The 15,000-nt window shown below is 41.2% G+C and overlaps 1 protein-coding gene across 1 annotated transcript in view; it reads right to left on the bottom strand.

Moving 5' to 3' along the window:
• The window catches only part of LOC138957458 (uncharacterized), a gene marked incomplete at its 3' end in the record, with an annotated part of 33,362 nt that extends 22,081 nt beyond the window's left edge, over nucleotides 1-11,281 (bottom strand). The window contains exon 1 of the mRNA XM_070328580.1: nucleotides 11,104-11,281. Coding sequence (XP_070184681.1) covers nucleotides 11,104-11,123 — 20 coding nt within the window. The remainder of the gene's footprint in view (nucleotides 1-11,103) is intronic.
• Between the last annotated feature and the right edge of the window lie 3,719 nt (nucleotides 11,282-15,000).

Below are 15,000 nucleotides of genomic sequence, written 5' to 3'. Positions count from 1 at the left end.
ACCCGATTGAACCCACGAACGATAACTCCAGCTTTGTGGGGAGTGGGGAAGGGAGAGAATCCATTTAGTTGTCTCGCTTGCTTTGTTTAAAGCTTCAACTCTGACAGTCGGTCGGTCCATTATTTGCCTTGTTGCACACAGAAATCGAAGAGGATTTGTGAAAAGTTTCAAGGGCGACGGAACGGGAAACAAACGGGCAAACAAAATGAGAACAGCGGGGCCGTTTCATGGGTGGAACGAGCGCGCTGACTCGGTCTTCCTGGCTAAACAAATTCCATTGCTGATCCTTTTGTGTGTGAACGCTTGAGCGACTTGAAAACTCGTTGTTTCAGATTGCCACTCCGTCTGTGGTATTGGCTGCGGCGTCATAAATGGCCGACCAGGGATTAGGGATGATCAGAGTGAATGCATTGATGTCTAGGTGTGGCGGCTTTGAAACTTGACGGGGAGGGAGGGGAGGGGGGGGGGGGTGATTAAAGTTGTCGCTCTTCGTAAACGACCTCATAGGTATGGCCAGGTTGTTACATGGAATACGATCATAATTATATATAGCTATTCTGATGGACACGTGGGGGAATTCGGGGGCTGTGATTGGATGGTCTCTTCCGATCATCAAAGCATAATGCTATGGAAGTCGGCCATTTTTGCCAATATCCAAAAGCATATTGGCAATAACAAAGACGCATGGTTCCGGTTTACCCATCTGTACCACACGATGTTTCAATCGACAACAGCTAGCATACAGTGACAACTTAAAATTCTTCTTGGGAATGTTTTTCAGCTTTACAAATGTAGATAGCATACCCTTTTCTGCTAACTTCCCGATGAAACAGGACTAAACCAATTATTTTCTGTCCCTAAACACCACAAAATGCCCAAAGTCGAAAGATGTAGTACAAACAGGGGAGTAAAACGGAACAGCCGTTTTTGTGTGCCTGTGTGAGCTCACAGTTGCCGACTGACACAAACTTTCGCATTCGGCTTTTCTTATCTCGTAACTCCACACTAAATACCCCACTTCCCCTCTGAAGTATTGATGTACAACCCATGGCACTAACATTCATGTAGTCGTTTATAACTGAGGTTGAAAAATTCGCTTCATGACGAGACAAGTATAAATGCCATTCACCCAAACTGAAAACGTCGCTGCCGTCTGCTCGCGTTGTACGGATTAGCTGTTCTCTTCTCCTCCCCTTGTTGCATCCTAGTTCTTCAGTTGTTTCTAGTTTTCCGTTGATGTTGTGTTTTGGTCTTCTTCATATTAAGTAGTCTTGTTCAAAATTTAAAAAACTCAATCTTCTTTTTGTTGTATACGAATGAACTAATAAAAAGCTGTTTAACAGCTGTGTTGTCAAATCGAGTTTTTTTCCCCAAGTCAGTGTGGCGCCTGCGCAAAACTAATGCGCATAAGAAACGGCGTCTGCTATCAAAACCTGAGATCAACGCATCGACGTAAAAACTGTCATTTTGTCAGTTTGGAACAACAAATCAAGGTCAGAACAGCTATATAATCGTTATTGTATTTTCAGCGTAGCAATAGGGTCCGATATTTAGACTCGAACAAGTATAATGCGACTCGTCTTCGACTCGTCGGCATTATACTTGTCTCTTCTAAATATCGGACCCTATTGCTACGCTGAAAACACAATAGCTGTTAATATATACCAATTGGTCACATACCAAACATCAACACCTTGATTTTTTGCTGTGGTGAGTTGGAATGTTTTGATGAAAAAAAATTAAACACTCGTGTTCTTTGCAGCATTCATTAGAATGAATGAGTTCTAACTAAACTGAACTTGTTTTTTAGTATGTACCCAAGTGGAGAAATGGTCTTGTCGCATTTAAAGGCCTGGAGAGATCTGAGATGATGAGCTAAACCGTTTACACGGTAATGATTGTGCCTTGAACAGTGTATCAAACTCCACACCTAAAGTATACATTTCTTCACCGTAAACAATCTCGTAAACCACCACAGGTCTGCCCAAGCCTGGCCAAATTTGAGGCGGTGAGCCGAACTGCGAACACATGAATGAGTGTGCCTTTTAAGGGTCTTCCAAAGTGCATTGAGGATATGTAGGTGTGGTTGCTTTGAAGTGGTAAGATTGTTGAAGGTGCGTGTTTTTTGACACTGCTTAAACCAACCATGGTAGCTCAATAGACGATTTTTGGAAACACTCAATCACTGCTACATGGCCGTTCGGCAGAGTTATGCCGCTTGAAGTTCGGACAAATATTTCGACTTCCGCTTCCGGCCAACTCGTGCTCGAAGTAAGCAAGCAAGGAGAGAGGAGAGAAATCGGTCCAAACATTATTCATTGCTTTTGGGGAAAGTGCGATTCTGATAGTCGATACCCTGCGCGCGTACGTAACGTCAGTTTTTTTCCCATTTATTTTGTGAAACATGACCATACACGCCAGTCACTAGCGAGAGGGTGTGTCTCAAACATGTGTACAGGAACAACGTGATGTTTGTCTGAGTAAAACAAGGGTACTCACTCTTTCACAAGCCATACAAACCCGACAGAGGTATTTCCGGAATTCATCTATCATTTCTTCTTCTTCTTCTTCTGCGTTCGATGTTGGTGGCCGTGCTAGATCCTCAGACCAGTGGCTGCCAGGAAGTCCGCAGTCTTGCGCAGTTCGTCGGCAGGACCCCAGAGTTTGGCTCCAACACTGGTCTCTTCTTGCCAGAACTTCTGGCGTGTTGTCTCTAGATGGGGGCAGTTCTGGAGAATGTGCTCCGGAGTTTGCTCTTCCGAGCCACATTCACAGTGTGCGTCATCCGCAAGGCCCAGTCTCTTGAGGTGTTTCTTCAGTCCACAGTGCCCTGTCCTTAGACGGAAAATGGTGGTTTGGCTTCTCCGGTCTAGTTTGTTGATGGGGTCTTCCTGTGGGTTGTAGTCTCCGTTTCTCTTTTTCCAGTTTTCTTTCTTCTTCCGTTGTAGAAGAGTCTTGGCTTCTTTGTACGAGGTGTCTATCATTAAAGCACTGAACCTGACACGGGTCAACGTTTAGTGCAGACTCGGAGAGGGCGTGGACGTAGCTCAGTTGGTAGCGCGCTGGCTTTGTAGCCAGTTGGTCGCTATCAGCGTGGGTTCGATCCCCACGTTCGGCGAGAGATTTATTTCTCGGAGTCAACTTTGTGCAGACTCTCTTCGGTGTCCGAACACCCCCGTGTGCACACATGCGCACGAAAAAGATCCCACGTTCATAGCGAAAGTCTCAGGGCTTGGAAAACACGAAGACACGCATGCATCATCTCTCGTCTCTGATTATCATGATCGTATTTCGATACTTTGACGAGACAAACCCAATGCTGGCATGGTGTGTCGAAGAAGACAGCCACAGCGGGCTTGTTCGAATCAAAGTATCACACCATATCTTCAGCGTATTACCAATACCTGTCCCAATATAGACCAGTTGGTCTAAGAGGACGTTAAACCCTAATAGTCAGTCAGTCAGACTCGGAGACGGTATCCATGTCCCACCCCCGATCAGTAACAGTGGTACGTGAAAGACCTCGTGGTTGACTACACCTAAACACGCACACACCTGGGTAGCGCGACTGTAGTACTAGTTACTTGTAGCTAATTTCCACTGGGAGAAAGCGACCCAACTTGTCCGGCAATGGGATAATACAGTAATGAAAATGGAAAGTCAACTTTAATTATCTGGTCAGATTTGTATATGGAATAAGAGCTCCATATCCCGCGGACACATACCGACAACCAGCTGGCTATTTCCTTTTACACTCGGGAATGTTTTGCTGAAATGATTTTGCAGTTTTATGATTGGCGGGTTGGGTGGTTAATTGTTTTGTTTTTCTTTCTTCATGTAGCTTCAACCTGAGCGGCTTTTTTTGATCGAATCAAGTTTATTTCCTTTCTCTGTTTACATGGTAGTCTCTGTGTGTGAAACGATTTGCATTTACGTCTATCACAGTATACTAGTGAAGAAGATTTAAAAATCTAATTTATTTTCATTTTTGTTACTTCAAATCTTCTTAGAATTGTTGATATCTTTTATCCGGGCGGGACGTCCTTGTTTAGTTTTATAAATGTGTCAGTTACAAAATTAATTTAGAAACAATAATCCCGCTTTGCAAAATGAAACAGGTTGGCTATAGTTGTTGATATTCGTTCAAGAATAAGGATGTTCGTATGCAATGTAAACGTCTGGACGGGTCTATAATTATGATTTGCATGAATCAAAAAACAAGAAAGGCAAGTTGTTGGAACGTTGTTATTGACAAAATCACGTTACAGTCACGAATATATCGACCCAACGGTCTTTTAAGTGAACAGAAATAATAAAAGTAAAAGACCGTTGGGTCGATATATTCGTGACTGTAATGTAATTTTGTCAATAACAACGTTCCAACAACTTACCTTTCTAGTTTTTATATTCTGAATTTTGTAACGTTGGCAGTCTCTTTGTCTTTGGATTTATTTTATAATGTGCATGGACTACACATGGAAGAGGGTACCTTTAAGTCTGTCGAGTCTATTACACCTATCTGTAAGCGAATTGGCTTTGAAGTTGGGAAAAAGTTGTGGAACTTGTTACATTGTAAAACAAATCCTATTGGATGCACTGAGAATGTTCAGGCGTGGTGGCTGTGCATTTGAGGGGGTGGGGGTCGTGTAAAGGTGTGAAGTTTAACTGTTTAACTGTGCATTGTTCTTCAGGATACATGGAGGATCTCTTAAATTGCAAATGCTTTAAAAAGGGAGAGCGAGGAGGTGGGGGTAATGTGTGTAGTCTGTTACTCTGTCAAATCGTTGCACATCACATTCCCATTCAGTTAGATTAAACTACATGTCAGAAGAAGGGTTGACGCTGAGCTTGTGATCGATAAAAACCGTAAAGCTTAACAAGCTAGACTGAATGTTATGAGGTGTGGTGTTTTTTACACTGCTACACCGTTCTCCAGTGAAGGGCTACCGAATTCCTTTAATGAAACTAAATTGCGCATATTATCAGAAGTAGGACTGTACAGTTAATTACTTCGGATTTCCTACAGTAAACTTCGCATGTCCCTGAATGCCTTGATGATGTATAGGTGTGACGTAGCTTTAAAGTGGTAAATTGTGTAAGGTGTGTTTGTTGTTGTTGTTGTTGTTGTTGTTGTTGTTGTTGTCATTGTTGTTGTTGTTGTTGTTGTTTGTTTGTTTGTTTGTTTGTTTGTTAAATAGTGTGTTTGTATGTTTGTTGTTGTTGTGTTTAAAAAAAACAACTTATCTGTGTGTGAGTGTGTGTGTGTGTGTGTGTGTGTGTGTGTGTGTGTGTGTGTGTGTATATGTATGTGTGTGTATGTGTGTGTGTGTTTGTGTGTGTGTGTGTGTACATATATATATATATATATGTATGTGTGTGTGTGTGTGTGTGTGTGTGTGTGTGTGTGTGTGTGTGTGTGTGTGTGTGTGTGTGTGTGTGTGTGTGTGTGTGCGTGTGAGTTTGGGGGCGTAAACAGCTACACCATTGTACTGTTGAGAACTTTACATTTACTACTGTTGAACTGAAATGTGCATTTCAGCTGAACGGCAGTATCAATATAGACTTTCAATTTTCTATTGTGAAACTTAACAGGCATTTTCAGAATAAAGATCGATACTGAACTTGAGCTTAATGAAAACCGTAGGGCTTAACAAGACTGAATGACCGACAAGCCTTAGCGAGATCAAATTAAAATTGCCAGGTAATTTGAACCCCACTACAGGGGAAATATTAACTGAAAAGGATTTCCAACAATATGAGATTAACGTGCATCTACCAGATGAGTTTTCTTGTCAGACAAATATACCTATACTACTTTCATTTACTTATTCAATGGGAAAGGTGAAGAAAAAAGAACATCATCTCCGTTTCCGCCGTGTATAGTACATTGAGAAAAAAATTAAAACAATTGAAGGTAGATTTCTTTTTTCGTTCTGTTTAGAAAAAGACATATACATGTGCAAGTAACAGTGTAATAATTTTCCAGAATCACCATCTAACATTCGCTTAAGATAAGTTTGGAATACTGATAAAGAGTTACGCAACACTGACAAACAGTGAAAACGTTGACAAAAAGTCACCATGTAACCTTACAAATAGCCACAGTGTAACGGTAACAAAGAGTCACCGTGTAACGTTAACAAAGAGTCACCGTTTAACGCCAACAAAAAGTCACAGTGTAACGCTAACAAAGAGTCACCGTGTTACGTTAACAAAGGGTCACCGTTTAACGCTAACAAAAAGTCACAGTGTAACGCTAACAAAAAGTCACAGTGTAACGTTAACAAAGAGTCACCGTGTAACGTTCACACAAATCGCCGTGTTACGTTCACCAAAAAGTCACCGGGAATCGCCATGTAACGTTGACCAAAAAAAACCCATCTAACAAAGGGTCGCAAAGTAACGTTGACCAAGATCGAGTAATCATGTAACGCACGCTCACAAAGAGCTACCATACAATGTTAACAATGAAAAATCGTGTAACGTCGACAAAAAGTTACCATTAATAGCTATGACAAAGGGTCGCCTTGTGAGTCAAACCAAGTGTCATCTTGCACCGTTGAATAAAAAATCACATAGAGTCACCGTGAACATTGTTGCAAAAACAAATTTCAACATCTTTTGACGTTATGAGTTTACGTAACCATTTGATCGAAAAATAGTTAGTGACTGACATCGCTCAAAATGGCTCCGAAGTAGCGATGTTGGTGTGTTTCATCTGCATTTTTGGAGTCTTTTGCACACTCTGGTGTTAATGTAAGTGATTGACAATGAAACTGAGTGAATTAAATTCCGTGCTTATGAATGTAAAGGGGCGCAGTACTGAAGTTTTGCGGAAATTCAACTGAAAGGTATAGAATTTACGAAAGTAGTACACAAACATACGTACAGCATTGAAACCAAAGTAAATTGTTCAGCTTTAAAAAAAAGAAAAAGATTGATCTTATTATGGTGGATTTTCTTTCGTATTATTATTGATATTGATGTGTCGTGCCGAATTCACGTAATTGCCGACTTCGCAGAATCGGCAACATTTTTGCCCATTTCGCGTAATCGGCAAAACGCTGCCCATTACGCGAAATCGGCAGCGTTTTGCCGAAAACGCGTAAAGGCTTCTAAAAATTGCCCATTTTGAGAAATCGGCAGCCACTTTTTGGTTTTAAAGTTCTCAAATGCCTGAGATATCATCACACTTAGACAACTAGATACTCGAATGGATAGATATTGCAATAATCGATCAGTTATGGCAAGTTATTGCAAAAAATGTAGTTTTCGTGCATTTCCGGAGTCATGCTCGACACAGACCAACATAGACCATAGAAAACATAGTAGGGAGGTAAAACAATGTTAATGCAATGTTCTGGTGACACAAAAAGTAACAGACTGGCTGTCGCTTTTGCGAAATGGGCAAATTTTAGAGGCCTTTCCGCATTTTCGGCAAAACGCTGCCGATTTCACGTAATGGGCAGCGTTTTGCCGATTACGCGAAATGGGCAAAAATGTTGCCGATTCCGCGAATTCGGCAATTCCGTGAATTCGGCACGACACATGCATATACATTTTACAAGATCTTGTCAAAATGTGAGCAATGCCACATTTTCACCGGACGATGATTTTCAGCGCATAACTTCAAAGTTTGTTGTGCGACCTTTACCGGGCTATTTTCCCCGAACGCTGTTACAAATGTGCACCCAGTGCTTAAAGTTGATTTTCAGTAAACTAGCGACGGAAAGACAGGGGCAAAGGCAAACAGCAGTGCAGCAGCACGAAAAATCGATGGAATATAATTTCAACAGAAAGAAAAATCGACAGACACCTGTCTTCGTGGATCTCAAACCCTCTTATCATAGTTGTGGCATGGCAATTAAGGTTGATGTTTTTTTTGCGTTGAAAATTTTTCTTCTGTTACGTCTGGAAGCTGCTATCCTTATTCGCTAGCAGTGACTCAACACGGTGGGACCTCCTTTTAAGAACTTAACAAATTGGGGAAAAATCTGGCACACTTTGGTCTTAATGGAGGTACATTTACAGTCATGAAATACAGAAAATCCCCCCTACCCCCCCCCCCCTCCTCCCCCCCTCCCCCCCACCCCCCAAGTCTGAAAATGGAGCAAACTTGTTTTAAATCGGAGGGTCGTCGAAGTGGGGTTCCACTGTGGTGACCTTCTGAAGAAAAAAAGCATGCATGATGATCAAATCACCATCTTCCAGCCACACACAAAACGTGTACATCATCCATTTGATGAATGCTGTGATACCCTAACAAAACACGTATTCGCACTTCGCCCAGCCGAGTGTACGATGATTGGAGCTAACCAAGCGGCAAATATCCAGAAAACGACGCATAACTGTTAACGGTAATCTGAAGATGAACAGGGAACAATACGTGAAAGTGTAGCTGATGCAAATAGTGTGTCATTGGACAAAAACATGACGGAAATGTCAAATACTTTACTGGTAAAAATCTCCAAACAAAATAACGGAAATGAAACCGGCAGCCAGTTACACAAATTGGTTGACATTTCGTGTGACCGTCGTTGTTGTTTTTTGATTGACAACTGAAGTCCAATTATTGTGTTTTTAATTTGGTTGAATTACCAGTATGCTGGGTGTTTTTTTTCCCTGACAATGATAATGTAATTGAGGAATATGTTATTTATTCGGTTCGACAGAATTTTGTAACGGAGTAACCTGTTTTGTGAGTAAGAGGCACGATTCGAACTCGTGTAGAAATACTGGTTTAGAAAATGAAAATCAAACAAGAAAAGCTAGTTGCTGGGACGTCTAATTATTGACGAAACAAAAACCTTGACCAGTACGTCGACAATGATTTTGAATTTTGGTGTCTATCGGGCTTGGATTTTTATTTTAGCGCAATCGCTGATAATTCAAGATCATAAAATTGAATGTTATGACGAGAAAAAATCAAGAACTGTGTCCCAGATTTACTCTGTCCGTCAACAGTACATCGATTGGTTATATTCCTTGAACATGCAAAGTAAATACAGTGACAGAATTAACAGAATTTCAAAGTCAAAATTATTTTCTCTTTTCACCAAGATTTTGCCTCATTTTGAACATATTATCACGGTTCTCTCTGTCTGTGACGATTGGTACCTTGCAAACGGTTCTTTGATTTTGGGATACTTTTTTTTTTATAATTCTTTCAGCTTACAACCTTTTCGACAAGAGAAAAAAAAGCAAAAGGAAAAAAAGAAAAGAAAATGAAAAAGAAAGAAACGCGACAGGACAACAATGACATATGTACCGTTAGTCGAAAAGCATGGTATGCCATGTTATTGTTTATTGTTCGTTTGTTTGTCAACAGAGTTTTTTCTCGATATATATTTCACGAAGGCACAGTTGGGGATAACGAAGAAGAGTGTTCCTGGTGGAACGTGAAGTCCGTGAAGTCCGTATCCGTCAGCACTGTCAGGCGTGTTATGTAGGCGTGGTCGGCTCACCATCACTGTGTGCCACTGCAGTCTAGCATGGCATGGCAACACGCCTCGATGTGTTGTTTCATTCTTTCTATCTGATCGGCGTAGGCCTACCTAAGCGGGTCAACATCGCACCATCGTCTGAGACAGCTAAGGATACTGATATAAAGTACAAGGGATCACAACTTACAGTTAGGCCAAAAAAAAATTGTCTGTTTAGGGTAACATGACCAAAAAAAGTAGGGTCGGTAGGTAGGTATTTTTTTTTGTTTTTTTTTTGTTTGTTTTGTGTAAATGCTATGTTGGCTGAACATTCACTTCTTATATTTGATGAATACATGTTTCAAAACTAACGTATAAATAAAACAGAGAGAAAGGGAGAGAAAGAAACGCCAAATGTCTTTTTTTTAGCATTTTTACCTCTTTTTTTTTCTTTTTTTTTTTTGAAATCAAAAAAAAGTTTTTGGGTCGGCGCCAAATCGATAGGGTCGGTCGGGTTACCCTAAACAGACAATTTTTTTTTTTTGGCCTTATCTGAGTTTAAAAACAAGACAGACATTTTTAGAACGTTTGAGTATAAACAAAACGAAACATTCGCAAATACTTCAAAATTGGAGTGGAAAAACAAGAGACAAAACAGACACATGCTGATGATAAAGGATACGTTGAATCATCTGTGAATGATGTCGCTTCCAAAATGGTGGAAGCAAAATGGCCAAAGCTTGTCTGCGTTAGTTTTTCAAGTACAGTAATGTGGAACAGTAGACGTTAATCAAAGAGACTATCAAAATGGTGGCTACAGCAGCTTCATCTCCTGGTTTGTGACTTCATAATAACCGTGTGGGAGACAGTGATAAAGCTGTCTGCGGTGATTATACTTTAACGCGGGACCTGTTACTATCCCGCCGTCTTTTCCACCAAAGCCTCTCTTTTATGTGTGTGTGTGGGGTGGTGGTGGTGGTGTTTGTGTGTGTGTGTGTGTGTGTGTGTGTGTGTGTGTGTGTGTGTGTGTGTTTGTGTGTGTGTGTGTGTCTCCTCTCTCTCACTCAGTCATATATCATAATTATATCATATATCGATGGTCACTTATCTCTCTCTCTCGCTCGCTCTCTCTCTCTCTTTTCTCTCTCTCTCTCTCTCTCTCTCTCTCTCTCTCTCTCTCTCTCTCTCTCAGAGACATACACAAACACACACTTTTTCTTCCTCTCCCGCCACTCTCTCCATTTTCTTTCTAGCCAAAAACCTGTAGTTAGCTCTTTCCAACATTTTGATTCTGGGTTTTTTCCTCCTGTATCCCAAATAGTCTTTGCACTATCCATCGGATTCTTTGGCACTTCATTCCAGTCTTTCCACTTGTGTTTTTCCACTTATCATATTTTAAACGTATATAATTTTATTCACTATCCGGACTAGTCGACGGCATATTCACCTGTTTTTCTTCTCTGTCAATTCACCTTTTGCCTCTGTGATATGATTATTCCTTCTTCTCCATTGCTACGGTTTTCTCTTTCTACTTCTCCTCTTCTCTTTCTTCTTCATTGTATCATGCCAATGTGCTCCCACTCCCCTCCCTTCATTACCCATCCCATCTCAAACCCCCTCTATTGTCTTCACCTCCCCCCCCTCCCTCTTCCTTCTGCAAAAGCTCGTGAAATGACGTTACCTTTGTTTGTGGTTGTTCATCGTCTTTGTCACACAAACTCTCGATGCTGCGTATTAGAGAATGGCAAAGTGAGACAAGTATGTTCATTTCCGGCGAAGAATCATTCCTTTTCTGTCGCTTTCTTTTTCTGTTTCTGTTGGTTTCTGTTCTGTTTCTGTCGAGTTCTATCCCATACCAATCCTCCCCTTCCAATCAACACTTGCAAACATTGTTTGCATAGTCAAGGGAGAATCCCAAATAGAGTAAAGATGCGCGGCACTGTGTGTTTTATAAAGCGCACTATTTTCTTTCACATCGTTTTCTCAATATTCGTCCGCGTTTGGCGCGTGCTAGCCAAATACGTCGTGATTGGCTGAATACATTCGATTACTGACGTCAGTGCACTTCCTCCAATCAACGTCACCTCCCTGACTGATGAGTGAATAAGGACGGAGTGGGGGCCTCATCCCTTGCTAAATCTGTAGGGATGAGGAAATAAGTTGGTGTTGGTTTTGGTGGTGGTGGTGGTGGTGGTGGTGTGAGTGTGTGTGTGGTGTGTGTGTGTACATACGTGTATGTGTGTGCGTGTATGTGTGTGTATGTGTGTGTGTGCATGTGTGTGTGTGTGTGTGTGTGTGTGTGTGTGTGTGTGTGTGTGTGTGTGTGTAACGAGAGAATAGAGAGGGAGGAGAGAAAGACACAGAGGGAGAGAGGCAGGGAGAGAGAGGGTGGAGGGGGATGAGAGAGAGTGATAGAGAGATAGAGAGAGAGAGAGAGAAAGAGAGAGAGAGAGAGAAGAGAGAGAGAGAGAGAGAGATGGGGGGGGGGTAGGGAAAGACAGAGAGAGCGTGGGACAGAGACAGCAGAGCTTCAACGATTTAAATCACTCAGAAGGCCCTGACAGTATTTGAACTTAAAGCTGACCGTACGATTGGCAGCAGTCTATGTATTTCAACTCTAAAAATACAATAGTATATATCAACAATAAGAAGGAAAAAAACACTTGTATGTTTTAACAAATAAATTCATCAAAAATGTTTAACTCTGCATTGAAAGCGGTCAGAATGTTGAGGCTTAGTATGTATCCAAGTGGGGGAGTGTTTTTATCCAATGTTCAAGCCTGGGTACACCTAAGATAGTGAGCAGAACTTTTTGTCTTGGGAAGGACTCTGCATCTCGCATAAATAAATCCCTGCGCCTTGAATATGTGCGCGATATAAATTGCATAAATTTTTTTTTTTTAAATCCCTGCGCTTAGAACTGTACCCACGGAATACGCGCGATATAAGCCTAATATTGATTGATCTCTGTGACGGCAAAGCCCTTTTTCCTTTTTCTTGTTTTACTTGATAGGTGCACGTCAATTCGCGAAGGCTCTCCATAGTGTAACGTTGCATTTTTAAGATAGCTGATGACGTTTTAAAGAGAAAGATATTACAAGAAGCTTATTTAGGACACCCCCGCCTCCTCCCCGCCACCCCCAAGAAACAAGAAATGGCTAGACACCTTGGGTTCTTACCTCCAGTTAGGCGTCAAAGCTGTGAATTATGAAGGAAGACAATTGTGTGGTGCTCAGGTGTGGACATATATAAGTATGTCTCTAGGGCAAGCATGCGCAAGGTCGCGACAGCGGTTGGCCACCAAACCGAAAGTAGAGTAAAACTTTCTGGTAAGGTAAGGACAGTTTGAATAATCACTGAGAGGGAGGGAGGAGAAGGGAGGAGAGAGGGGGTTAGAGAAAGACAGAAAGAAAGAGAGAGTGGGGAGGGAGAGAGTGAGTGAGAGGGATTTTGCGTTGGAGGGACAGAGAGAGAGGCAAAATGAGTCAGAGAGAAAGAAAGGGTGAGAGACATAGAGAGAGAGCCAGAGGCAGAGATAAACAGAGACGAATTTGTATCTGGTAAGCAAACTTGCAGTAACAGTACGGAAAGAGAGACAGACATACGGACAGACAGACAGACAGACAGACAGACAGAAAAACTGACAAAAAAAGAGACTAACAGATATCAAAATAAGACAAAGGAAGATATATTTATATACGAAAGAGAGGGGAAAGAGGGAGGGGGTGAGCAGGGAGAGAGCTTTTCTGAGCTAGGCAAAAAATAGAATATTACAGTAATCAATCTGTAATGAAAAATGAAGACAGAATAAAAAAATAAAAATAAATAAACATTACAAACCAGCCACAAATATATTTTGTTTAAAAGAAGACAACTACATCGGTGGTCAGAGCGTGTCAGCAGATTATCACGCATCAATCTTCATACCAGTGAAGGGTTTAATACGTCCAAGCCTCCACTTGCATTAGAAAACACGCCATTTCAACACTGAAGACAAAGAGCAGCATCACCATAACTTAATGGATTATCTACGAGGGGTTGTCTGCCGTCCTTTAACGAAGAAGTACGAAATTAAAATCTCTTGGAGAAACAAATCTCGCTGTCTTTATCAGTTTGTTTGTCTGCCTGATTTTCTCTTTTTCTCTTTCTTTCTCTCTCTCTCTCTCTCTCTCTCTCTCTCTCTCTCTCTCTCTCTCTCTCTCTCTCTCTCTCTCTCTTTTCTCTCTCTCTCTCTCTCTCTCTCTTTCTCTCTTTCTCTCTCTCTCTCTTTCTGTCTACTTAACTATTTATCTATACATCTATTTATCTATCTGTCTATATATCTGTCTATATATCTGTCTATCTATCTATCTATAATATCTATCTATAATATCTATCTATGTATCTATCTATGTATCTATGTATCTCTCTATCTATTTATCTCTCTATCTATTTATCTATCTCTCTCTCTTTTTCTCTCTCTCTCTCCCTACCCCGCTCCCCCCCCCCCCCCCCCCCCCCCCCCCCGTCTCTCTCTCTTCCCACTCTCTCCCTCTCTCTCCCCCTCTCTCTTTGTCTGAACTACTTCCCCCCTTTTTTCTCATTCCTCGTTTTCTTTCCCCTTTTCTGTCTGAATTAACCTCAATCTTTAACACACTACGTCATCGTGTCCTCGTGTAACGCTTGGCTGACGCAGTCACACCTCACACACACGTCGTGACCAATAACTAACGTCGTCGTAAAACGAACGTTCACTTTTGCGAGCAAAAATCGTTTTCGTGTTTTTCTCCCAACTTTTATCCGCAGGGGTTCCTTTTGTTTTTAGAGTTCAACATCGTTCGCCCATCATGTGTATTTTATTGATACAAAACAAAGTCCCAGGCCGTTCAAAGATCAAACAATAGCAGTGCATGCTCGTTCTCCGTACAGAAATAAACTCCTTTGAACAAGGGATGCTAGCTTTACATGGTGTCGAGTCCGTATGAGTGTGCTACTGACTGTGTAATTATCTGGCTGTAGCTATTAAAAAGTTGGAGTGCACGAGGTGAGGGGAAGAGAGGGATGGGGAGTAATGGGATGAGAGGCAGAGCGAGAAAGACAGACAAATGACAAATGACAAATTCTTTATTTACGAGGGTAATGGCATAAGCAAACAGGTGCTGTTTTACATCCAGCCCTCGCCCATGGGAGGGTTTAATCTAATGATAATACGTTTTAAAAATGTTGGAATATCAATGAAAGAAGTAATAAAAACAAACCACAAACAAGCAAACGATTAACAGACTAAACAAACAAACAAAAATATACATACAAACGAACATGACATAATTATTATTGTCAAAGGTATAATGAAAACTGTTTCAAGCAACAAAAAACGTGTGAAACTTCGAGGGAAGAAAAAATCCGTGAAACTGAGGAGTCAATGAAGCAACTACGTTGCAAGTAATAGCAATGTAGCATCGTTACATAAGTCATGTTATGAAATTAATTAGGTACATTTATCTACTGAAATGTGTAAAAGGTACAAATAAGGCATCAACAATATAAACATGTTCAGGCTAAGTGAGAACGAAATGTGCCATGTATAAGGAATGAGAAA

The sequence above is a fragment of the Littorina saxatilis genome, unplaced genomic scaffold (genome assembly GCF_037325665.1).
Source record: "Littorina saxatilis isolate snail1 unplaced genomic scaffold, US_GU_Lsax_2.0 scaffold_1128, whole genome shotgun sequence".
NCBI lineage: Eukaryota > Metazoa > Mollusca > Gastropoda > Littorinimorpha > Littorinidae > Littorina > Littorina saxatilis.
Note: the sequence above shows the minus strand (reverse complement) of the source record. Positions and strands in the feature narration are given on the sequence as shown.